The 24,053-nt window shown below is 58.8% G+C and overlaps 1 protein-coding gene across 3 annotated transcripts; it reads left to right on the plus strand.

Annotated features, from left to right (window-relative positions):
• Positions 1 to 82: 82 nt before the first annotated feature.
• On the plus strand, positions 83 to 24,053 carry DEAF1 (DEAF1 transcription factor). Of its 3 annotated transcripts, none has more exons than XM_040464296.1 (12): positions 83 to 472; positions 2,733 to 2,830; positions 4,906 to 5,035; positions 5,303 to 5,449; positions 5,973 to 6,112; positions 6,635 to 6,700; positions 9,489 to 9,615; positions 10,600 to 10,728; positions 11,186 to 11,314; positions 12,753 to 13,000; positions 19,756 to 19,845; positions 23,637 to 24,053. In XM_040464296.1, exons 1-12 carry the CDS (start codon positions 184 to 186, stop codon positions 23,739 to 23,741), a joined length of 1,698 nt encoding a protein of 565 aa, XP_040320230.1. In that variant the 5' UTR covers positions 83 to 183; the 3' UTR covers positions 23,742 to 24,053. The 3 variants fall into 3 exon arrangements, with proteins under 3 accessions (XP_040320230.1, XP_040320231.1, XP_040320232.1); XM_040464298.1 differs by lacking the exon at positions 83 to 472 and adding an exon at positions 1,288 to 1,379; XM_040464297.1 differs by lacking the exons at positions 19,756 to 19,845; positions 23,637 to 24,053 and adding an exon at positions 13,554 to 13,980 and having other exon boundaries at positions 84 to 472.

Here is a 24,053-nt window from a genome sequence, read left to right on the forward strand (position 1 = left end):
CGCGGGAGGCTTCGGGCAGGCTCGGCTCGGCTCGGCTCGGCTGGCAGCTTCGGGCGGCCTCGGCCCGGCTCGGCTCGGCTCGGCCCGGCTCGGGCGGCCCTCCTCGCGCTGCGCGCTTCGGGCTCCGTCCCGGCCTTCGGGCGGCCCCGGCTGGCGCCTTCGGGCGGGCTCGGCGGAGTCCGGATGGAGGACTCGGACTCGGCCGCCAAGCAGCTGGGCCTGGCCGAGGCGGCGGCGGTGGCGGCCGCGGCCGCTGTTGCGGCGGCGGCCGCGGCCGCGGCAGGAGGCGAGGCGGAGGAGCCGGTGCTCAGCAGGGACGAGGACTCGGAGGAGGACGGAGACTCGGAGGCAGAGCGCGAGACTCGGCGGGTGACGGCCGTGGCGGTGATGGCCGCCGAGTCCGGGCACATGGACATGGGTGCCGAGGCCCTGCCGGGTCCCGACGAGGCCGCCGCGGCCGCAGCCTTCGCAGGCAAGTGCCGCCCGCCCGCGCACACGACCCGGGCACCTGTGCGCACCTGCCCCCACACGCAGCCCATGCACCTGTCCGCACCTGACCCACGCGCACCGGGCCCAGACACAAACCCGTGCACCTGTGTGCACCTGCCCCGCACACACCGCACACAAGCAGCCCACGCCAGCACCGCGCCCACCGCCCGCTGCACGCGCCCTGGGGACCAGCCCGCCCCCTTCTCTCCGAGCACATGCCTCTCGCACGCCTCACACCTACCTCGTGTGCCCTGCCATTCCTGCACGCCCTGCCCCATGTGACCAGCCTGATCCTGCCCAGTGTGCACACTTCCCTGAACATGCTTCCCGAACCCGTTTACCTTGTGCAAGCCCCGTTCCTTCCTGCAGAGCACCCTGCGCTCCTTCCAGAACCTTCTCAGCACCTGCCTCTTGCCCTGCTTGTCTTCTCTGTCTGTCCCTGGTGCTGGTGACAAGGGGGGCTGGGAAGATTAGGGGAGTGGGGATCAGACATGGATCCTGCCCTGGAGCAGCCTGAGGTTGGGTGTGTCTGGTCACTTGGAATCCTAAGGTCCAGTTCAGGGGTGACCTGAGAGCTGGGGAGCAAGGCAGTGTCACCCAGCTTGGGAGGCCCTGCAGCCTTTGGGAGCAGAGGTCGGCATCATGCTTTGACTCCTTAGATTCCCCTCCTGGTCCGTCCCTGGCCCCCCACATCCCATCTCCTTTATGGATCCTCCCTTCCCCCTACCATTCCCGGCAAGCTCCTTTCCCAGGGGAAAACTGGCCCATGGTTTTGTTTCTTGCCACACAGAACATTCTCGTTCTCAAGTGTCATGACCCGTGGAGCCTCAGACTGTGCCCCAAAGCCTCCTTTAGGAGTAGTGCCTTCCCAGATCGCCATCCCAAAGAAGGTAGAGACTTTCCCAAGTGTTGTATCCCTTCCCAGCTGGGAGCTCCCTAGCTGAGTGTGGGGACCCAGGAAGTGCATCCTTGAGTTACTGCCGGCACGGCACGTGTTGTCAGGCACTTTCCCCTAAGGAGCCAGCAGCCTGTGTCCTGGTGGTCCTGTCACTCCGGTGTTTATCCAGCCCTAAGCGGCTGTAGGCAGGGGGACTTGGCCTGCTGCCCCAGAGCTGCTGGTCTGTGTGTGGTCTGTCTGGGGTCCTCACAAAAGAAGGAAGAAGGCTTTGTGGCTATTAGAGTATTCGGTTCTCATCGCTAAACTCTGCTTTGATGTTGGGACTTTGGACCGTGCAGTTTTCTTCAGTTTTTGTTTTTTTGGTTTTTTGGTTTTTTTTTGCTTTTTGCGTATGTTTTCTGGATGCAGAAAAGAAACATGATATAGTTCGTCACGGCATCAGAGAAATGTATTGCTGTTGCATGTTTTTATCCGCAGAATTTGATAGTTGTGTTTTTGCATACATGGAAGCATTAAAACTTTTTTAAGTTGCTGAGGTTAGATACCTTCCGGGTGCAGGTAACTCGGCAGGTTGTGTCTCCTCTCTGGGGCTCCCTCTTCTCGGGCCTGATAGCTGCTTGGCCTGAGCGTGCGTTCAGACAGGGACGTAGGCTGTGGTCTGCTGGAGGAGCAGACAAGGGGAACAGCTATTTTCAGTGCAGTTTGGTGGGTGCCGGGTTAGTGGAATATGCAGGACTCTTTCCACCAGTATTTTGTGAGCATTTCCCAAGTCAGAGACTGCCCTGTTCATGGGCCATTCTAGAATGCTGTGTGACAGAGGGGACCGCCTGCCCGGCCAAGGAGCTGGCAGGAAAGCCTCTCCGTGGGCAGTGAATGGGAGAGGGGGTCCAGGAGGAGGCAGGAGAGACCTGAGCCCTGGCCTGTGCTGACCTTCGAGAGGGTGCCAGCAAGGGAGGGAGCTCTGTAGGTGACACTGCCTGAGCCTGGCCACAGGATGCTCACCGGGCTCCTGGAACCTTGGTGTATGGTTTTATGCTAAAGGGAACGAGAAGCCCAGGGGCAGTTTGGCAGAGCCTGCCGCCAGCTCAGTGGGAGCGTGGCGGGGGCGGGTTTTCACTGTGAATAAAAGGCTCTAGTGGGCTGGAGAGCTGCCTCTTTCTTTTCTTTTTCTAAGGCCCAGATTGCTTAGACTGTGGTCCAGAAATGTGGAGTGAGCACTTTGTGTAAGAATGTTGGGAGTCCCGTGGTTGGAAGTGCAGATACCTGTTTGGGAAATGCTGTTTTGGAGCCCTGGTGGGAGGCCCTTGGCTCTGATGGTGTGCTGAATCAGGCTTCTGTGTTGCAGAGGTGACCACTGTGACCGTGGCCAACGTGGGCGCCTCTGCAGACAACGTCTTCACCACGTCGGTGGCAAATGCCGCCTCACTCTCGGGACACGTCCTGGTGAGCCGCTCCGCGAGCGCTTTTCCCCAGACCCCAGAGTGTGACCTCCCTGACCCCGGTTCCCCCAGAGGCCCTGCCCAGGGCTATGTGGGCGCCAGGAGGAGTGTGCTGTGATCTCCCATCCTTGCCCGACAACCACAGAACGGGGGCTCTCCTGGAGCTTTGCCAGAACTGTCAGTTACCGTTTCTCTTTATTTTAGCCTCAATCACACACCTAGGATTCTACACACCTGCAAGCAAAGCTGCTATCATTGGAATGGCAGCAAACAGCAGACTCACCCCTTAATTTTAGTAGCAGAGTACAGACCTGAGAAACTTGCTTTATTTCTTAGGGCGTCAGCATGCGTACAAGCTGATAGCCAGCTGACAATTTCATGCCTCCAACGGCTCTCTCCTTCCCAGAAGCAGATTCTGGCTTGTCCTCTTTTCTAGAAGGGGCTGGAGCCAGAGGGTCAGGGAACCAGGGCACAGCCTGGACCGTGCCTCCTGGACATGGTCCTTGCAGCGGGCTCTGAGGACAGGGAGGCCCGGAGACGAAACTGACAAGGAGGGGGGGGTGTCTCAAATATATGTGTATTCCATTGGCTTTAATAAGGAAAATACTTTGGGGCACCTGGGTGGCTCAGTTGGTTATGTGTCCAACTTCAGCTCAGGTCATGGTCTCACGGTTCATGGGTTTGAGCCCCGCGTCAGGCTCTGTGCTGACAGCTTAGAGCCTGGAGCCTGGAGCCTGCTTCCGATTCTGTGTCTCTCTCTCTCTCTCTGCCCCTCCCCTGCTCAGTTTCTCTCTCTCTCTCTCTCTCTCTCTCTCTCTCTCTCTCTCTCAAAAATGAACAAACATTTAAAAAATAATAAGGAAAATACTTTGTGATTCGTAAATGAACACAGAACATTCCCTCTTTTCAGTAGAGAGTTGCGTGTCTTTAGTGATTCAGACACGAGCAGTGCAACACCCTTACTGAGGCCCTGACCCTCTGGGTGATGAGCCCCGGCTCTGGGTGCGTGTGCAGGTGTGCCCGTGCTCATGGGTGGGGGTCCCTCAGCTCCACAAGGAGGTGTACTCACCCCCCTGATGGATTTTCAGATTTTAGGAAATGTCTTCTCACTTTGCCTTCATTGCTTCCATGCTCTGACCGTGCAAGTGTTAGAACGTCCCAGAATGGTGGGTGTGAGCAGGCTACTTAGAGTGTCGTCCACCCCAGGACTCTCTGGGCAAGGCCTTGAGTTTGCCAGAGACCTGAGCGATGTGCACCCAGGGACAGCGGGGTGGGTCTCTCCTCCAGCAAGGACAGGGAAGGGCGTCTGGCTCACGCAGGGATGGGGGAGGAGGGCGGGGGGGTAGGGCTGCTTGAAGGGCAGGGCCAGGCTGCCCCAGAGGAAGTAGCTGCTGTCACGATAGCACCCGGCCACTGTGGACAGGTGTGTGAGCAGTGCGGTTGGGGAGGCCCTGGCGTCTGGTGGCCATCAGTAGAGCTGTGTGTGGGACATGAGCATGAGAAGAGAGTCCTGCCCCAGACCCTGGCTGTGCCTGTGGACTTGGTCCCTCAGAACCCTCCCTCAAGACCTGTGAACTTGCAGGAGCTGCTCAGGTGGACGTGAGGGCTCTTTCTCTTTCCAGGCCTTGTGTGTGGGACACATTTGTTTTTTTTAACTTTGGTAAGTGACTGAGCATTTGTTCAGAGCCACCCAGACATGGCAGCCTTTTCTTGTTCTTGGCTCTGTGTCTAAGTCTTTTTTTTATTTTCTAATTTTTTTAATGTTTATTTTTGAGAGACAGGGGGTGGGGAGGACACAATCTGAAGCAGGCTCCAGGCTCTGAGCTGTAGTGCAGAGCCCGATGTGGGGCTCGAACCCATGAACTGGGAGATCATGACCTGAGCCGAAGTCAGACGCCTAACCGACTGAGCCACCCGGGCGCCCGTGTTTAGGTCTTTTACTGGCATCTTGAAAGAGCCCACGGAGGCACGGTTGGCGCCCTTGTCGGTGACAGTCAGCGAGGCCCATGTCCCGTCGCACCGAGTGGCAGGCCCCGCAGCTGTTTGTCTGGGAGACTCACAGAACGTTCTTTCCTCCAGTCTGGCAGGACAGCCCTGCAGATCGGGGACAGCCTGAACACAGAGAAGGCCACGCTGATTGTTGTGCACACGGACGGGAGCATCGTGGAGACGGCGGGGCTGAAGGGGCCAGCTGCACCTCTCACTCCAGGTGCCAGCACACCTGGGCGCTTGTGGAGTTCATGCTGGGGGCGACCTGTTTATTTTTGTGGTGAATTTGTAATATAAATGTTCCTGTTTAAGTAGAGAAAGTGAGGTTTTACGAGCCGAGAAAGAGCTGCCTGGTGCTGCTAAGTCGGGGTGGTCTGTGGGCAGCCGGGCGACCCGCCGTTATAAGCCAGTCGGTGTGGTTGTACTTGCCTGGTTATCTTGGGTGCGTCCGGCGTCTCTTACTCTCAAAACACTTCCTTTGCCCAAGGCCCTCAGTGCCCTCCGACTCCTGCAGCTCCCGGCCAGGAGCGAGGCGGAACCAAATATAACTGGGACCCCTCGGTGTACGACAGCGAGCTGCCCGTGCGCTGCCGGAACATCAGCGGCACGCTGTTCAAGAGCAGGCTCGGCTCAGGTGAGGCGCCCGTCCCCTCGCGGCCCCACAGCGCACACGTGTGGGCCAGGCCTGTCCCCTCGCGGCCCCACAGCGCCCGTCCCCTTGCGGCCCCACACACGTGTGAACCGTGCCGGGGCGGACGTGGCTCACAGCCCCGGGCACTAGAGCTGGGGCCGTGGAGAGGTTTGGGGCGTGGTGGGGGCGCAGTGAGAAGACGCAGCAACCCACGGAGGGGGCAAAGCGGGGGAAGAGGAGTTCCCACAGGGAAAGTTCCCAGGGTGGGGCAGGTGGCAGGAGGTCATCGTGAGACCAGGGTGAGCTTGCGGTGGCCGTGGACAGTGGGGCGGGGAGGTGCGGTGGGCCTGCGAGTGTGGATTCGTGGCGGGGGCTTGCCTGCTGCGGGCCGGCCGTGGGGGCGGGGGGCGGGTCACGCAGGCCCAGCAGGGGGGCTGTGGCGTTTGCGGCCCATCTGAGGAAGAGCCGGCCGAGGCCGCTGGGGGTGAGCGGTGCGGCCACTTGCTGGTCCTTCGTGTCACTTCAGGCGGCCGGGGCCGATGCATCAAGCAGGGGGAGAACTGGTACAGCCCGACTGAGTTCGAAGCCATGGCCGGAAGAGCCAGCAGTAAGGACTGGAAGAGGAGCATCCGCTACGCGGGCAGGCCGCTTCAGTGCCTCATTCAGGTGTGTGCGTGCCGTCCCCCCGCAGCTACGGCGGGGGGTCCCCACGGCGGCCCCGGGGCGTGGCCGGCATGTGCGGTCAGACAGAGGCCGCCTGGCCTTGTGGTCCCGGGCAGGTGACCTCGCCTAGTGTCCTGGTGTTTCACGCATGCGGTGCCTACGGTGCTTGCCAGGAGTGCCTGAGGCAACACCGTAGCTTCCCCTGGAGGCGCGTGACCTTTCCCAGACGCTGACCACCCCCCCCCCACCCCCCGACCCCGTTTACCTGTCGTGAGAGGGGCGGGCTTCTCACTGCTGTTTGCAGGTAGCGCTTTGCGTGTTGGTCAAGAAATAACACTCGTAGAGTCTTCACCTCCCAGAAGGGACTCGGTGGACCCTGCCGCCGATAACCGCCTTGTACAACAGGGAAGTGCGAGGAAGAGGCGTTTCTGGAAGCGACGGGGTTTTGTGTTTATGAGCGACAGACACGCCGTAGAGCTGCCGAAAGGCGACTTTCTTGCGTACCGTGTCTTCTCTGAATTTCAGGACGGGATCTTAAATCCTCACGCTGCCTCATGCACCTGTGCCGCCTGCTGTGACGACATGACCCTGGTGAGCGGCCGGGGGGGGGTCACCTGGTGGGGCCGGGGTGCGCGTGGGCGGGCAGGGCTGCTGCGATGACCCCACGCCCTGCCCCGCACACGGCTCTGGCGCCCCTGCAGCCGATCCAGGGGCTGTCACGTTTCTCTCTCAAACTCTGCGTCTCTGGCATCGCTCTGATGCTGCAGGTGGTGCAGGCGGGGAACTTGCTCCAGTATCACCATCTTAACCCCAAAACTGAACACACAGTGTTCTTTACGGTCGTGGGGAGTGTGTGTGTGCTGTCTTATATCCTGTGTTTTTTAACGTTATGTCCTAAAAGTACTACGTTGAAATTATGAGGGGCTTTTAAGGTCTTTTGAAACATTTCTATGTTCTCAACTAACAGTTTCAAAAAGAATGAACGTTTTCATTGATTTTAACCTTTGTGGCCGTGTAGCTTTCAAAAACGTGAGAGTAACGTGTAGTGTCTGAATGTCTTAGTTTGGTTTCAGCCTTCCTTACCGTTAAGTTCTATTTTGAGATGTTTTCAAGTGAACTAGAAAGCTGTGTAACGAGATATCCTGGTTTTATTTTGATGAGCTATCTGGTTAATTTTTAGAAGATTTGAAAGGAGATGTAATTGGAGAGACCTATCACCGTCTTGGGTGGAAAATGAAATACCCTAAAATCGTCTAGTTCGTGTATGGATTAAATATTCTCGTGGAGTGAACAATGGGATATTTTTGTGAAAATGAAGTAGCTTTAAAGTTCACTTGGAGATGGGGCGCCTGGGTGGCTCAGTCGGTTAGGCGTCCGACTTCGGCTCAGGTCATGATCTCGCGGTCTGTGGGTTTGAGCCCCGCGTCGGGCTCTGTGCTGACAGCTCAGAGCCTGGAGCTTGCTTCAGATTCTGTGTCTCCCTCTCTCTCTGACCCTCCCCTGTTCATGCTGTCTCTCCCTGTCTCAAAAATAAATAAATATTAAAAAATAAAATAAAATAAAATAAAATAAAGTTCACTTGGAGAAACTACCAGGGAGAGCACTCCGAGATCTCGTACGGGGAAGAGAGTAGGAGGGAATCGTCCCGTTAGGGAGTTTAGAAAACTTGTGAGCACTCTTTGCAGTTGCCGCAGAATGTGGAGACGGGTGTAAACAGGACACATGCGGGATGCATGTGCGACACACCTAGACCCGGCTGTGGAAAGAAACGCGGGAAGCCCTGAGCCGAGGCGGCGTGGCCGGGGTTGGAGGCCCAGGGAGGGCTCGGGCACTGTCCTCACGGTCTGCAGGCTCCACATGGTTCCTCGGAATCCCTGCGGGGCTCTGTGGAGCTTTAAACAAGCTGGTTTTATAGTTGGTAAGAAAGGCAAAGAAGCAGGACAGCCAGAGCAATTTGGAGGAAAAGACTGAAGTCGGAGGGGTCCCGGCCCTTGAGGACCTTTCCCACTGCTGTTGTGATGGAGACGTACGCGTCGGCAGGGCGAGGGGTCGGCGGGGCCGCAAAGGGTGTCGGCTGCATGGCGGTGGGGACAGTTGCACTCGGCGTAGAAATGCTTCTCGGCCCCAACCTGGCATTTCATGTGCAGATGAATTCAAAATGTTTCACAGATCCAAATTTATCCAAAACACGAAACCCACATTTTGGGAAGAAAACACAGGGGAGAACTTCGTGGCCTAGGGCTCCCTCCGCCTACTGGGACATCTCCGGCCCTGGTTCTGAGTCGCAGAAACTGAATTCTGGGCAGGTGTGGCCAAGAGACTGGGGGCTCCTTCCCTCACCAGCCTCCTCTCTGAGGCCAGAGGCCACCCCCAGGAGTGGCAGGGCAGGAACACCGTGCCACCAGCGTCCTCCCCCCAGCTCTAGAGCCTCGCCACGTGGACTCGAGCCCTGGAGAGGTGGCTGGTCGGCAGTGAGAGCAACCGCTAAACCAAGAAGCAGGGAAGGTGGCAGCTAAGAAGAATCCGTCTGGGATAAGAACAGACCTCAAAGATTTGCCTCAAAAACTCCCCATGAAGGAGCCCTAATGCAGTCGGATCTGCCCCCAGGCCTCGGAGCCGTGAGCAGTCTGCTGGGGGACAGCGCAGCCCCTGCTGGGTGTGACACCCTCCCTGCTGCCTGGGGACAGCCAGGTTGCTGACCTGATCAGCAGCAGGAACCCTGGAGAGAAGGAGTCCGTCTCAGTGTTGCTACAGGACATCACTAAAGCGTCCATCTTTCGACAAAACGTTGTAAGACTTGCAAAGAAACGGGACGCGAGAGCCACACAGAAGAAAATGGCCAGCAGGCACGACCCAGGGCTTCCGAGGACCCCCTTTAGGCTCACAGAGCGGAGGGCGCCATGTGCTCGGGTGGCCTCAGGGGACCGCAGCCGGGGCAGGGCTGCGACCCCAGAGACTGGCCTCCCCTCCTGCCTGAGGCTGGCAGGTGGCAGGTGCAGGGCTGGCTTCTGCCGTTGCTACTCCTCTCGTCTGTTCCCAAAGCCTTTTCAGTCCTGCTGGAATGTTCTGTCCCATGGGGCAGAGGCTCTCCTTTACCAGGTCCTTCTCTGTTTTCTGTCTTCTAGCAGTCCCTGGGAATCCTGTGTTGACGAACGTTATCTTGTTTTTAAATGCTGCTTTTCGTGTATTCTTTTAGAAAGAATCTTTTCTGTCCCTCAGGGACCTTGGGGCCTGCAGAGAGGTCGGGCCTCTGCAGCTTCCCGCCCGCGGTCCTGCTGTGCCCCCTCCCCTCCCCCGTGTGGGCAGAGACGGGCGCGGGGACAGCGCTGGCCCCGTCTCACTGCGCCTCGGCCCCGTCTCACTGCGCCTCTCCCCGCAGAGCGGCCCAGTCAGGCTCTTCGTCCCCTACAAAAGGCGCAAGAAGGAGAATGAGCCGCCTGCGACCCCCGTGAAGAAGGAGCCCCCCAAGAACATCACGCTGCTTCCCGCCACCGCCGCCACCGCCTGTGAGTTTGAATGAGGCGGAGGCGCGGCCCCTCCAACCCCTGGGGCTCCCTTGTTCTGTGGGGGCCGCCCTGGGGGGGTTTTCCTCATCTCCGTGGACTCCCTGTCGTGCCCCCGGCAGATGTTTCCTAATGGAACGAACCAGGAGCCATGCCTTCTGGGAGGCGGCATCCGCAGGAACACCTTTGCTCAGCCCCCGTGTCCAGATGCCTCACATGGTTGTCTCGGGGTGGGGACCAGGTGGACGGAGGGAAACCCTGGCTGTGTGTGAACCAGAGTGGAGCGAGGCAGGGACGAGACAGGTGTCTGCAGCCAGCGCCTTTGCCCGAGGCTGTGAACAAGCATCTACGGAGAGCGGTCCCCCCACCCCTCGCCCCCGCCCCAGCCCTCCCACCCCGGCGCTCTCTCTTTGTGGTTCCTGCGGCCAAGGGGATGGGGCAGCAGAAGGGCTGTGGGGGCAAGTCTGCTCTCGTCTTCAACCTCTGTGAATCTTCCTTTATTTTAATTTTTTTTTTAACATTTATTTTTGAGAGAGACAGAGTGCAAGTGGGGGAGGGATAGAGAGGGAGACACAGAATCCGAAGCAGGCTCCAGGCTCTGAGCTGTCAGCACACAGCCTGACGTGGGGTCACACTCGTGAACCGTGAGATCACGACCTGAGCCGAAGTCAGACGCTCAACTGACTGAGCCACCCGGGTGCCCCAACCTCTGGGAACGTCTTTCTTAATTCCAGCCACAGAGGAGTGTCTCAGTTACCTCCAACTTTATGTTTTGTTTTCCAACAAGGCAGCTCGTGCCTCTGTTGCCGGTTCAGATATGAGCAGGGTGTCTTAGAGAGCCCGCCGCCTTCGCCCTGGTTCCCATCAGAGGTGCAGGGTCCCTGGTCTTCTCCAGCCCCCGCAGAGGTGCCTGGGGCATGTGCTGTGTCCAGGCTTTGGCCTGCGCTGTGGTCAAGCCGGTGGTAAAAAGCACTTCCGCTTTTCCAGTCACCGTGACCCCCTCAGGACAGATCACTACCTCGGGCGCACTGACCTTTGACCGGGCGTCCACCGTGGAGGCCACTGCCGTCATCTCAGAGAGCCCGGCCCAGGGCGACGTCTTCACGGGAGCCACGGGTGAGTTGTCCTTGGCACCTGCCCTGTGGGCCACACGCGTCACCCCTGTTAACCTGGGGCTGGGAGCAGCCTGGAGCAGGGGCGCCGGGTTGGCGTGCACGGGCGGGCGCCGGGCAGGCGTGCGGGTCTGTCAGTTGTGGCACAAAATGCCCACGGTTTGCCGACTCCTGCTGTGGACCGGCTGCGAGGCAGAGACTCCTGAGGCCACGGGTGCTTGTAGACGTTCCACTAGCCACGTCAGGAAAGCGGAAAGAAAGTGGAGGTTAACGTTTAACATTGTACTTCACCCGGTAGATCCCGGATACTAGCAATTCAAACAATTCATCGCGTTTCTGGGGCTCAGAAGCTACCTCCTTGGACGGTGCAGCTGGAGACATGTCGAGATTTAAAATCCGTGCAGCCCCAGCCAGGCCCCAGCCGGGTCCCAAGGCTGTCTTGTCCCTCTCGTCCCCGACAGTGCAAGAGGCAGGCGTGCAGCCCCCGTGCAGAGTCGGCCACCCGGAGCCGCACTACCCAGGGTATCAGGACAGCTGCCAGATCGCACCCTTCCCGGAAGCAGCACTGCCAACGTCTCATCCCAAAATAGGTGGGTGCGAGAGACATCCGGCACCCGCCAACTCCGGCCTTGGGGTCGCTCTTGGGAAAGACTTTCTGACGAAGTAGGTTTCGCGTGGGTTCTTTCCCGTCGCTGCGCCGGATCGGGGCCTGCGTTTGTGAACGCACTTGGGTGGTCCGCACGGGCCTGAGACGACGCCAGGCCCTTGCAGAGGGAGGCTGTGAGTTCTGGCGTGTTCCCTGGGGCGGCGCGGGGCTCGGTACGGGTGGAAGCGGAAGTGCAGGTGTTTGCCTCGCTCCCGGTCTGACACGGGACGGCCTCGCACCGCATACGCTTGGCGGCTTTGGTCCTTCACTTAATCACACAGCTGGGGCACGTCCCCGTCTGTACGCTTCGTTTAAAGGGAGCTTCCGAAACCAGCTGGCGGGCGTTTGTGCGTGTCTCGTTTCTGCCATTCTAGATGACGCGGCGACAGAAACGTGTAGTTTTATAGACGCGCCACCCTCCTTCCGTTCTCGCAGGCTTGCTCACCATGTGTGCCTCCCCCTCCCCACCCCCTGCACGGGCCCATCGGGGCGTCTGTCCTGGGAGGCTGGATGCGAGACCGTTATCGCTCAGCCAGGGGCATGCTCGCCGCACTCGGGTGTCCCTGCCCGCGGGCCGCGCGGCGCACAGAGGTGGGGACGTACGCGCACGTGTGTTCCGCTCTGGCCCCGTCCAGACCACAGGGTCCCTCCTGGTTTCCTCCTTTCCACCTTTGTAACGCTGTCCTCCCCCTGTGACACCTGAGTTCCGTGACCCTTAATTAGGACCCCGCGTGTGGCCGTGGATGCCGGGGAGGACTTGACGGGATGCGTCGCGGTCGGAGCCGCTGCCTCAGGCTGTCCTTGTCCCCTTGCTGTCTGGGTGGCCCCCCTGCACGGGGCACATTTCGTTGTGGTCTGGGTCATCCGTGAGCGCCTGGCTTCTGGCCCCGTACGTCCGTGGTTGGGCCTTCGTGTGCGCTTTCTGGTGCTGGCACTGGGGGCTTTCAAGTGTGGTGCTGTGACTGGAAGAATGTCTCCCCGTCTTCTGGGGCAGTTTACAGGGAGGCCGTGTGGTGTGTGGTATTTATGTCTGTCCCTGGCCCCCACACTTTCCGAGTTTTTTTTTTTTAAGCAGTTCGTTTGTTCTTTCTTTCCCTCTTTTCTCTTTTTTTTTTGTAAATTTTAGAGAGAATGCAAGCAGGGAGAGGGAAGGAGAAAGAGAGTCCCAAGCAGGTTGTCTCTCAGCGCAGAAGCTGATGTGGGGCTTGATCCCGTGCACCCTGAGTCATGACCTGAGCCAAAACCGAGAGCCAGATGCTCAACCAACCAAGCCACCCAGGCGCCTCCACTTTCCAACATTGGATTAGAAGTTTTAACAGAGACCTCTTTGAAGGGAGGAGACACATTAATTTCTTGTTTTATTTGCATTCCGAATATTCTAGTGTTGACCTCCCTGCCGGCCTTGGCCGTCCCACCCTCCACCCCCACCAAAGCCGTCTCCCCCTCGGTGGTCAGCGGGCTGGAGATGTCGGAGCCTCGGAACTGGCTGTACCTGGAAGAGATGGTCAACTCCCTGCTCAGCACGGCCCAGCAACTGAAGACACTGTTTGAACAAGCCAAGCAGGCCAGCTCCTACAGAGAAGCCGCCGCGGCCCAGGCCAGAGTCCAGGCGGACGCAGATCGCAAGGAGGTAACGTTGGCGCAGGCAGATGCTGGGGGAGGTGACGTTGGTGCAGGCAGATGCCGGGGGAGGTGATGTCGGTGCAGGCAGATGCTGGGGTCTGCGGCCACCTGCCCCCCCGCCTTCCGCTGGCTCCGGGGGCGGCCGTCCCCTACCTTCCTGGAAGAGCACCGCTCGAGAATCGTTTACAAGTGAAGCCTTCCTCACAGATAACTGAATGCTGTTGGTGGGAAGATATTTGTGCTTTTGTTTTTAATTTTTTTTAAGTTTATTTATTTTTGAGAGAGAGCACAAGGGGGGAGGGGCAGAGAGAAAGGGAGACACAGAATCCGAAGCAGGCTCCAGGCTCTGAGCTGTCGGCACAGAGCCCGACGTGGGGCTCAAACTCATGAACCACAGATCATGACCTGAGCTGAAGTCGGAAGCTTAACCGACTGAGCCCCCCAGGCGCCCCTGTGCTTTTATAAATAAAATCAGCTTATTTCAAAAGGGACAAAATGTTCTACACACCGGCCATAGTTTTTGGACACTCACCTGTCACGGGCATTATTTATACTTTCAGATTATTGTCACGTGGTGAAAACGTGCCTTGTGTTCTGTTGAGCTTGGAGATGCGTCCCTTGGGGTGTTTGGCAGGCGTGCGTCTCCCCCATTACCAGCTGGAAGCTTCCGCGTCTGAGCTCCTCCGCCTGCACCTCCATGCCTGATGGAGGCCGCCTCCGTGTTGTTTCACTTCCAGCTTCCAGCAGGTTCTTCTGAAGGAGGATCCCGGGCGTCCGGGTTCACGGAGCAGAGCCGGGGGACGTTCTCTCAGCTCGTCACTGCAGCCCCTGTGGCCTTTTGTGCGCGGCCTGGAGGTTGCTTAGGGCCAGTCTCCCAGGTGTCGGTGGGCGCAGGCCACCAGGGTCACCAGGGTCGGAGCAGCACCAGCCGAAGCGTGTGCGCGGCAGGCGTGGTGCACTCGGAGGCGTCCTGCGGGAGGTGGGGGTGGGGGGCCCACCAGCGATGTGTAGTGGACTTCGGTTTGTAAGCAAAAGTTAGATTGGTTTTCTTCCCTATCATATCTATAATATGAACATTTCTGTTAGTTTATTCCCATTTCTTATAAATCAGAGGGAAGAAGAGCTTTGCAGGTTCTCAATTTTCTATATGACTTAACGTGTGATTAATGTTTCTCCAAGGAAGAAAAATGTTGCTTCTCCTGAAGGAGATAAATTAAAAAACCTTTTTTAAAAGCTAGAGTTCCAAACTAATACATAATCAGTGATGAATTTTATAGGAAAGAGAAAAGAAGAAAAAAAGGTCTTAATCTCTTTACCCAAAGATAATGCTTGCTGGGTTCTCCAGTGTTTGAGAATTCTAGGTTTCTTGGCATCACTGGATTCTGACAGAGTCTTGTTTCCGTGACAGGATCTGTAGCTTCAGTCTCTGAGACTGATGTCCCACCCCCGCGTGCGCGGGCTGATGTCACAGGCTGGTGTCCTACCCCCGCGTGCGCGGTGCTGGTGCGCTCACCCGTGCTGGCCTTGGCCGTGCTCCTCAGCCCCGCTTGCGCCTCCGGTGCCGCATTTTCTGTCCTTTGTTTTTGTGGAGACGCCCGTGTGTCACCTTTCCTTTCGGAAGCACATCCTGAGTGACCTCGCCTTCTGGTGGTCACCAGCACCTTGACGCTAGCCCGTCCTCGTCGTGCGTTGTGCCGCCGGGATTCTCGATCTCTTACACGCCCTGCGTCTCTCTCTGGCTGTGTCGAGGACTGTTCTGTCTCTGCCTTTGGTGTTTGGCAGTTTGGCTGTGATGCACCTGAGTGTGGTTGTCGTTGTATTTAAATTTGGTGGGCTTGCTGATGATGTCAGGGCGCCGGGGTGCGCGAAGGCACGCAGAGGCTGGATGACTCTCTCAAGGAAGAAGTGAGGGCTCACAGCTCCGTGGAAACAGGATGCACAGGACACAAGCGTGCCACGCGGCAGCAGACTGGGCCACGGGGGGAAGCATGTGGGTGGGTCGGGAGATGGGGGGCGGGTGTGGACAGTGGCTTCTGCGGGAAGGAACGCACACAGCAGGATGAGCCCTCTGTGCCTGGTTGTTGGGGCCTGACCTCGGGTGACCTGGGCAGGTGCAGGGTGGGGTGTGGGAGACCACGGAGGAGGGCATGGGGGTGTGGCCTCGGGAAGACACGGTTCAGTGTCTCCAGGGACGGGCTCATAGCAAGGCCCCAGGCCAGACCGGTCAGGGCAACAGAACACCGTAAACGAGAGGGCAGGATTAGCTGGAACCTTGGTTTTGATTCAGTTTGAGTCAGTCACTGTTTCTAGAACTATTTTTAACGCCCGGTCTCTTTGTCTGCTCCCTTCCGGTTACATGTGTACGTTGGCTGCTTGGTGTGGCGTGTAGGTCGTGAGACTCTGGCCACACCGGTCGGTGTGAAGTGGGGTCTCACGTGGCTCGGATTTGCTTTTCCTCCCTGACCGATGGCGCCGAGCTCCGTGCCAGGGGCTGCTGGACACTCGTGTGTCTGCTTTGGGGCAGTTTCTCCTCAGACCGTTTGCCCATTTTTTTTGTTTTTATTTTTATTTATTTACCTTTTTTTGAGAGAGAGTGTGAGTGCACACACACTAGCAAGGAGGGGCAGAAAGAGGGACATAGAGAATCTTAAAGAGGGTTCCACGCTGAGACACGGGGCTCGATCCTGTGACCCTAGGATCGTGACGGGAGCCGAAATCAAGAGTCGGACAGTCAACTGACTGAGCCACCCAGGCACCCTTTTTGTCTGTTGTCAATTTGGTGATTTGTGTTTCCTTAGAAAAAGCACTTTAAAAAAAACCCTGTCGTCGCACAAGTTAAGGTTGTTCGCCGGTCGCCTGTTCAGTGGCAGGTTCCGTTTGAGTCACTGAACGGGTGTTGCCGGTACCTTCCCCCCAGAATTAAAAGGGATCTGAGGGGTGAAGGGAGGCTGTGGGGACCGCCCCCACCATGTCCTGTGGCCCAGGCCGTGTGCCGGGAAGCCGCCAGCTGTGGGCTTGTCCGTCCTTCTGTCCAGCAGCGTCCCTCTGGGGAGGAAGCCTGTGTCTGCACAGCTGTCCTGGAGCATCTAAGGAACGGAAGGGAAGGAATGTCTGCGTCTTGCTGGTTCAGATCGGATGCAGAAGCATAAACTGGAAAACAGCAGTTTGTGTTCTTACCTAGATGATCGCCGAATTGTGGGCTCTCAGCCAGGGACCTGGTGGGTGCCCCAGCCCTGGTGGCTGGCAGAGGGCGGCTCTGTGCTTCGGAGCCTGGGGACACCGTCGTGCTCCGCCTGTGCCCTGTGCAGCTCTCCCCCCAACGTGTCCTGCCCTGTGAACGCAGGGCTCCCATCAGACAGAAGGGCCACCTGGGCAGAAAGCTCAGCTTTGCGCTCCTGACAGTGGATCCCTGCTCCCTGGGTAGCCTGGTGAGGTCACGTGCACTGGCAGACCCGGGCTCCACACGGGGACGACGGGTCTGGCTTGTGTGGCTCTCTGATGGCCACAGCTGGACTCTGGGCCCTTGGATTTCGAAATGAGGGGCCCTCACATCTGCCTGAACTGTGGAGGGCCCTCTCTCCGGGGACTTCACAGGGTCGGGAGGGGTTAGAAGGGCGGGAAGGCCCCCGCTCGAGCAACAGCGTGTGAGGAGACCCAGAGCACTCCCAGCCTCGGGAAGCGGCCCTCGGAGCCTGGGGATGCGGCATCCCCTCGGGGCAGAGCCCCATTGAGGGGGGGCTTTCTGTCTTGGGACTTGGTGTGGCGGGAGCGTTTGGCATCAGCCGGGGTGAAAGCCCATTTCCCTTTGCAGAGCCCCTCCCTGGGAGAGCAGGAGAAGTTTCTGTGCCCTCAAAGGTTTGTTATTTGCAAGCGGTCCTCCTGTTTGATTGCAGTGTGGGGACCCATTCGCCACCGCAGAGGCGGATGCTGGTAACACCGTCCCAGAGTGTCCCCCGAGTGCTAGGGGGACCAGGGGGACAAAATGCGACCTGGGAAGGCCATGGGAGTCAGGAAGAGGTGGGTCCGCTGGCCTCGTGATCTCCGCAAGTGAGGAGAAGCCAGGTGTTTGCAGCAGAGGGAGGAGGCCTCGCACTTCCCCGCGTTTTGTTTGGAATTTAAACAGAAGATCAAGTCTAGGCTGGCTGAGACCATTCAGGGTGTTTCTCCAGTTGTCGTCATGAGCCGTTTGCGTTTGTGTGTACTTAGCTCGCCAGAGGTTAACCTGGGCCAAGAGCAGATGCCCTTCCCTGCCCAGGGCACAGCGTCCTTCCTGTCTCCCCCACCCAGGGCACGGTGTCCGGCATCTGGCTGGGGGCGCCACAGGGGCTTCTCCCGGCCAGTGGTGGCCTCCCCACTGCTCTTCTGTGCTTAGTTAAGAGGTGCGTGTAACCTGGCATCCAAGTGCACCAGCGGAAGTGGAACGCCTGGGGTGTGGTCGTCAGCTGGCCAGGGGCTGGAGTCAGGGTGGGGCAAGGTCACAGGGTCTGGTCCGTGGGGCCTCTTCCTGACTTCAGACCCCACATGGGCCCAGAGTGCTCTCTGGTGTCTGTCTTTGTAGGGCACTAACCCCATGATAGGGGCCCCACCCCCACGACCTGATGTGAACCTAGAGGCCCCAACGCCCAGACGCTCAGCGTGCACATTTTGGGGGCATGTCACAGGCAGGGTGCAGACTCGGAGGTTTGTTCTCTGTAAAAGTGTCTTTTCCCTTTGCACACTGAGTCACCGAGCTTGTCCACCCCGGGGTGGGGGTGGGGCTGTCCTCCTCCTGGATGGGGGCGTGGGGAGTCTGGGTGTGTTTTTGGAATTCTGCTTTGGGGATTTGTCTTTTATCCATTTGTCTGACTTGGGATGGGTGTGTTTCCACATGTTTCACACTCCAGGTTATACTCTAGGCCTTACTTTGCTCACATGTGGGCACCTCTGCCCCTTGGGAGCTCGCCTCTGGCTCCTCCTGTGTCCCTCTGGCGGCGTCCCCTCAGTGCACTTGCCGGTGGGCACTTCCTTCCTTCCTGGCGTCTCCTGCCCCGGGCCCGGGCCCAGCCGTTTCTCCGGGAGCCCTGGCTCCTTCCCTGGAGGATGGTCCTGGGAGCCACGTTCTGGGGCTGGCGTGCTCCTTGTCACTCTGGGCCTCTCGGCCGACAGTCGGAGCCACGTGTGCAAAAGACCCGTGTGTACAGACGGCTCTCGGGTTTCTGCACCTGTCTGTCGGTATCCGGACCTTGAGCGGACACCGGTTCGTGCTGGCGTGTCTCACTCTGGTCCAGACCACAGAGTTACTTTTGGTAAAAAAATAATTTTCTCGGGGGCGCCTGGGTAGCTCAGTGGGTTAAGCGTCTGACTCTGGATTTTGGCTCAGATCGTGATCTCACAGTTTGTGGGATCAAGCCCCACATTGGGCTCTGCACTGATAGCACGGAGCCTGTTTAGGACTCTCTCTCTCTGCCCTTCCCCTGGCTCATGTGCTGTCTCTCTCTGTCTCTTAAAATAAATAAATAAACTTAAAACAACGTTTCCCAGAGTGCCCTGGGAAGGCCCAGGAACCAAAGGCACGTACGCGTGGTAGAGGAACCGCCCCATTCGGTCTCTTCGTTCTGACGTTTTGATTCAGGTCACAGGGTCACTGCACCCCATCAACACTGCTGGGTGCTGGGAGCGCAAATACGGGAGGCCCAGGTGAGCGCGTGCTGTCTGGCCCTCAGGGCCAGACGTCCCAGGAGAGGATTCAGACCCCTGCTTCCTCCTCCGGCGTGCAGCCCCGAGGGCGGTGAGGAAGGCTCACCCAGCACAGGAGACCGGTGCGTGCAGGCACCATCCTGGTGAGCCCCGTGCACCACAGCCTCTTGTCTGTGGGGTTCCAGCGCCGCCTTCCACCCCCCTCCCCACTGCTCCGCTTCCTCTCGGCGTGAAGCCTTCCCTCTCCCCAGGCTAATTTCTGTATGAGGCCACAGACTGTCTCAGGTCTAAGTATTGGGTCTCCTAGAGCAGAGGCAGGGGCGCCAAGTGAGCGCCTCGGATTCCAGCTGGCTCTCCTATTCCTGGCAGTGACCGAGCACACTCCGGGGGGCTTATGAGTGGGAAAACGTGAGAGTGCCAGATGTAATAATGTCCAGCAAGGAAGGAAGCTGAAGTTCAAATAGAACCCAGACGCGGCTCACCAGGTTGCGCGCATCCTCGCAGAGCCCGGACTCTTCCGTAAAGAGTCCGACTTAACGTGCGTGTGGTTCCACCCTGGCCCGCTGACCCTTCCTCGCGGGCCCTCGCCGCGGTCGGGCCTGCACAGACCCCATGCTCCAGCCTGTGCCTGGCGTAGCTCCCTGCTTTGGCGGGGGTGGGGGTGGTTGGTGGTCACAGCTGCCCGGTGCCCGCATTGCAATGGGCGGGTCCTTTACCGTGAGCCATTCTCAGTGAGTTCAGGGAAAAGCTGCACTTGTGGAATTTCGGGGGAGAGGGCACAAAGTGTGCACTTCTGTGAAGCCACAGAGACCGGCTGGGCTGGTGGCTGGGGTGCGGGCTGTGGACACGCAGCAGCCGGTGACGTGGTCCGGGTGGCTCAGGAAGAGGCTGGTCATTCCCGGGTTCGGACTTGGCTGCTTACTTGGCAGAGACGAGCCTTCCCAGCCTCCGGAGACATTCCTGTGCCCCCGCGGCCGCTCCTCTCCCCGGGTGAGCGCAGACCCTTTTAGGTGAAGACAGGGAGCTGGTTCTTGGGGTGACTGGGAGGCGTCCCCGCGACACTGACGCCCGTGTCCCTTCTTGCAGCAGTCTTGTGTGAACTGTGGCCGCGAGGCCCTGAGCGAGTGCACCGGCTGCCACAAAGTCAACTACTGCTCGACCTTCTGCCAGCGCAAGGTGCGTGCCTAATCCCGCCTGGGTGCTCCCTGCCGTCCTGATCTCATGCACATGCCCCCCTGCTGCCCCATCCCCTGGCCCGCCCCCCCCCCCCACTGCTGTCCGGTCCCCAAGTGTGCACCACCTGCCTCCCAGTCCCCGCGCATGTGCCCCCCTGCCACGCTGTCCCCACGCACGTGCCCCCCTGCCGCCCCAAGCACGTGCCCTCTGCACTGCCACCGCCTACCCGCTAGGAGAGGCAGCTGCACTGGCTCCCTCCCTCGCCCACTGCAGCACATTCCGCCCATTAGTCCTGTCTGCCTGGCCTCAGTCTCCTGCAAGTGTCCGCAGGACCAAAGCCCTGAAGAAGCCACACACCTTGAGTGCAGTGGCCCGAGGCCTTCATGGTCAGGCATTTGTGGCCTGGGCAAGCGGCTGTTCCCGTGTGTGTGTGTGTGTGTGTGTGTGTGTGTGTGTGTGTGTCTCCCCTGTCGGCCGCTGTTTTCTGGAGTCGCTGGTGCTAGCTGGTTCAGGTGTCCCTAATTTCTCCCACCCACACTCAGCAAGGCTGTCACTGTCTCTTCTTGGTGTTGATTTGAAACTTAGCAGAGTTAAGAAGGGCAGTGTATTTCATGGATAAATAGTGGCTAATGGAGCCCTTAGCGTGGCCCCCATGCTGCCTTAAGAGGTAGCTGTGTGCCTGCCGACACCATTGTCCCCGCCAGGTGGCTTTCTGGAGCCTCTGTCGCCAGCATTTCTGGAGCAGGAATAGCAGATGGCAGACGGAGGTGGGTGGGGACAATGGTCAGGGCCGAGTGCACATCGAGTTCCAGCGGGTCTGCAGATGGCTGAGCGCTGAGCGCTCCCCACAGTGCCGTGGGGGGGAAGGGCATGTGTGCACATCCCGCGGCCCCGGGAGAGTGCGCGAGAGCATCTTGCAGTCAAGTGCTAGGTGGCCTGTAGGTGTGTCTGTGGGCAGGACCTGCCTCCCACGCGTGCTGGTAGCCCGGAGCCCGTCGGTCCCTCCACCCGCAATTGGTAGAGTTTTGGGGACCGGAAGTCTGCACTTCCCCTGTAGGTGTCAGCACCGAGGAGGGGGCATCGGGCTTGTTAGAGCCTCAGGGCAGCAGCCTGTGCCCGGGGCTGCGGAGGAGGAGCGGGCAGGAGCGGGCGCATGGGGTGGCCAGGGCCGGTGGCGGGCCCCAGGCTGGTGCTGCCATGTGGCCAACCTTGGGCCTCGCTTTCTGCATCTTCCTTGAACCGGAACGATCACACGGACGGACGGTTCGTGGGTTTGCTTCCCGATGGAATCGCTTCAGATGAGATTTTGTCTGAACTGCAGCCTGGGGCTGTGTGCTTGTGAAGCAGGCAGGCTAAACTTTAGGTATAATTTTGTGGACGAAGACTCCCTTTTTCCCTGGATTATGTTAACTTTGTTCTCCTTTGATGTGTCTTATTGATAAAGACATGCTTTGGTTTTATTTCTGTAAATTGATACAAAATGAATCTCAAAATCCGTAATTCTCATGTTGGACCCAAAATGAACAGCGGGTGGGGGGTGTGAAGACAGAGGCCTGGGCTCCTCGTGGTGACCGGTAAAAGCTGATGTGACGGCCAGCAGTCCCGTCCGGAACGGCTCCCTCGATCCCTCCTGCGAACACGTGGGCGGGAGGTCAGTGCTGCGGGGTGACAAGGGCCATGACCTGGTAGGTTTTAACTCGCAGATGTGGTCTCCGTTCCGTATCTCGTCTGCCGTGTGTGCATGGACTCCACGACATGGGCCCGTTTTCAGGGTACGACCTGGTGATCGTTAGTACTTGTAGCGCCGACATCCCACTTCGGTCGTGGAACGGTCCACCACCCCTGAAGGACCCCGTGGGCCCCTCCCCAGCCTCTGAGAAGCACGAGTCTACTTCCTGTCCTCGTGTGTTTGCCTCCTCTGAGCACGTCACTTGGCGAGTGCTGTGATGTGTGGTCTCGGCCACCTGGCTCCTCACGCTGGCGCATTTTCGCGGCTTCCGCTCCAGGGCACGAGCCCGGGCTTTGCCCCTTTTCTCCTGTTCCCTCTGGCCATCACCAGGAGTGCCGCTCTCTCCGAGTTTGTGAGTTCGCGCCCCTTCCTAGGTGGGCGTGTCCTCCCCTGCCCGGGCTGGGACCTCGGCGTGGGCTCGCGGGGTCATGCAGGCAGTTTGTGTTTGGCTTTGCCGAGAAAGTTCCAGACCGCTTTTCCAAGTGGCTGCGGGTGCTACCCCTCCCCCGCCAGCACGTGGCGTGGTCCAGCGGCCGCAGCTGTCCACCAGCTGTCCACCAGGTGCTAACTGGCATTCCTGTAACGACCAGTCATTTGGGCACCTTCGCATTCACTTAGCGGGCAGTCATGTGTCTTTTTTGGGGAAACGTCTGTTCAGACCTTTCGCCCCCGTTTGAATTGGGTCATTTCAGTAAGAGTATAGAGGGTTCTGTGCACGCTCTGGACACGGGCCTCCATCAGATACGTGATTTACCAGGATTTCCAGCCTGTGACTTGTCTGTTTAATTTCCTAGTAGCAGGTTTGCAGGGCAAAAGTTTCTAATGTTGGTGAAGTCCAGTGTATCAAAAAAGTTTTTCATGGAGATCACACTGTGGGTGTTGTGTCTCAGAACTTGTGCCAGCCTCCTGTTTTCCCCTAAAACACTGTCGTGTTTGCACCACGACGCCTTTCGAGCTCACAGTCACGTGCGGTGTGATGCCATGACCCGGGCCGGCCCGTGCAGTTGTACACATTTTGTGCGTTCCCACAGTTTGTGGGTGACTCCCGGGGAGGCTTCTGTTCTTGGGATATAATTATTTTACTGTGAGAACAGGGAAGGCTTGTTGTAGAAAACCTAGGAAACGTAGGACAGCACAGAGACGACCAGCCGGAACCCTGCCGTCCTGGACAGCACCCCATCTGTACTTGCTTTTGCCCAGCGTGTTTGTGTTCGTTCCTATCACGTCGTTTCTTTTCTTTCTTTCTTTTTTTAACGTTTCTTTATTTCTGAGGGGGTGGGGCACGAGCGGGAGAGGGGCAGAAAAAGAGAGACACACACAGAATCCGAAGCAGGGTCCAGGCTCCGAGCCGTCAGCATAGAGCCCGACACGGGGCTCGGACTCGCGAAATGTGAGATCGTGACCTGAGCCGAAGTCAGACGCTTAACCGCGTGAGCCACCCAGGCACCCGCCCCCGCCATCACGTCATTTCTTGACCAAGCCCTAGCCTCACCTCCAGTCGAGGGTTACGTCTGTTTCGACTAACACGGTCCTCGTTTGTCCAGCCCCCGGGTCCTCGTCCAGAGCCCCAGTCTGGGCTGAGAGGTGGCTTCTCACTGCCTGCAGACGGGCTCCAGCCTTGCCTGAGCTCAGCCCCCTCTCCCCCTGCCAACAGCCCGACAGCATCTGCCCTGACCAGGGACTTGGTGGGCTCCCCCTCACGAGGAGGTGGTATCTTGCTCAGCACACCTGCCCTGTCCCCAGTCTTCTCGTGGGCCACAGCCACTGAACCCTTCTGTGGACATGAGGCTGGCCCCAGCTTTGTTTTTTCGTTTTTGCCGGTATAAATAACACCGTGGGCGACGGCACCGGGTACAAATATTTCTTTGCAGGTATGACTTTCTTTTCTCTGTATCTCAGGCGACAGAGGGATCAGAGTGCAGGTGGGCCTCGCGGTGTCGGTGTCCTCGGGGCTCACCCCGGTTGTTTGCCATCTGAGCCGGCGCCTCCCACGTGGGGGTGGGCTTCGGGCTCTGCTCCCCAGGTCACACTCAGGTCACGTGGGGCGTGCCCTTCCTTTCAGGACTGGAAGGACCACCAGCACGTGTGTGGCCAGTCGGCGGCTGTCACCGTCCAGGCGGACGAAGTCCACGTCACTGACAGCGTGATGGAGAAAGTCACCGTGTAAGGGTCCCTGGGTCCCCTCTCCACGGTGCCGCCGGGCTGCCGCAGGTCGGGGACTCCGGAGGATGCTGAGGAGGTGAAAACGCTTGCTGGTCAAGTTGTTAACAGACTCTAAGTGACCTGCGCCCTTGGAAATGAGCCCCTGCTGCCCAGAAGCCCTGAGGGAGGTCGGGGCAGCGGCTGGACGCCGGCCCCGGGCCCTTGGCGCCTTCTCTCGGTGCTCTTTTTATCCCCTGGTCTTCCCCACGGGTGTGTCGTGTGCCGTAACACGCGTGTACATAACGTGTCTGTCAATAAAGCGGACGTCTCTGCCCCA

The sequence above is a fragment of the Herpailurus yagouaroundi genome, unplaced genomic scaffold (genome assembly GCF_014898765.1).
Source record: "Herpailurus yagouaroundi ecotype Mexico unplaced genomic scaffold, PumYag 438, whole genome shotgun sequence".
NCBI lineage: Eukaryota > Metazoa > Chordata > Mammalia > Carnivora > Felidae > Herpailurus > Herpailurus yagouaroundi.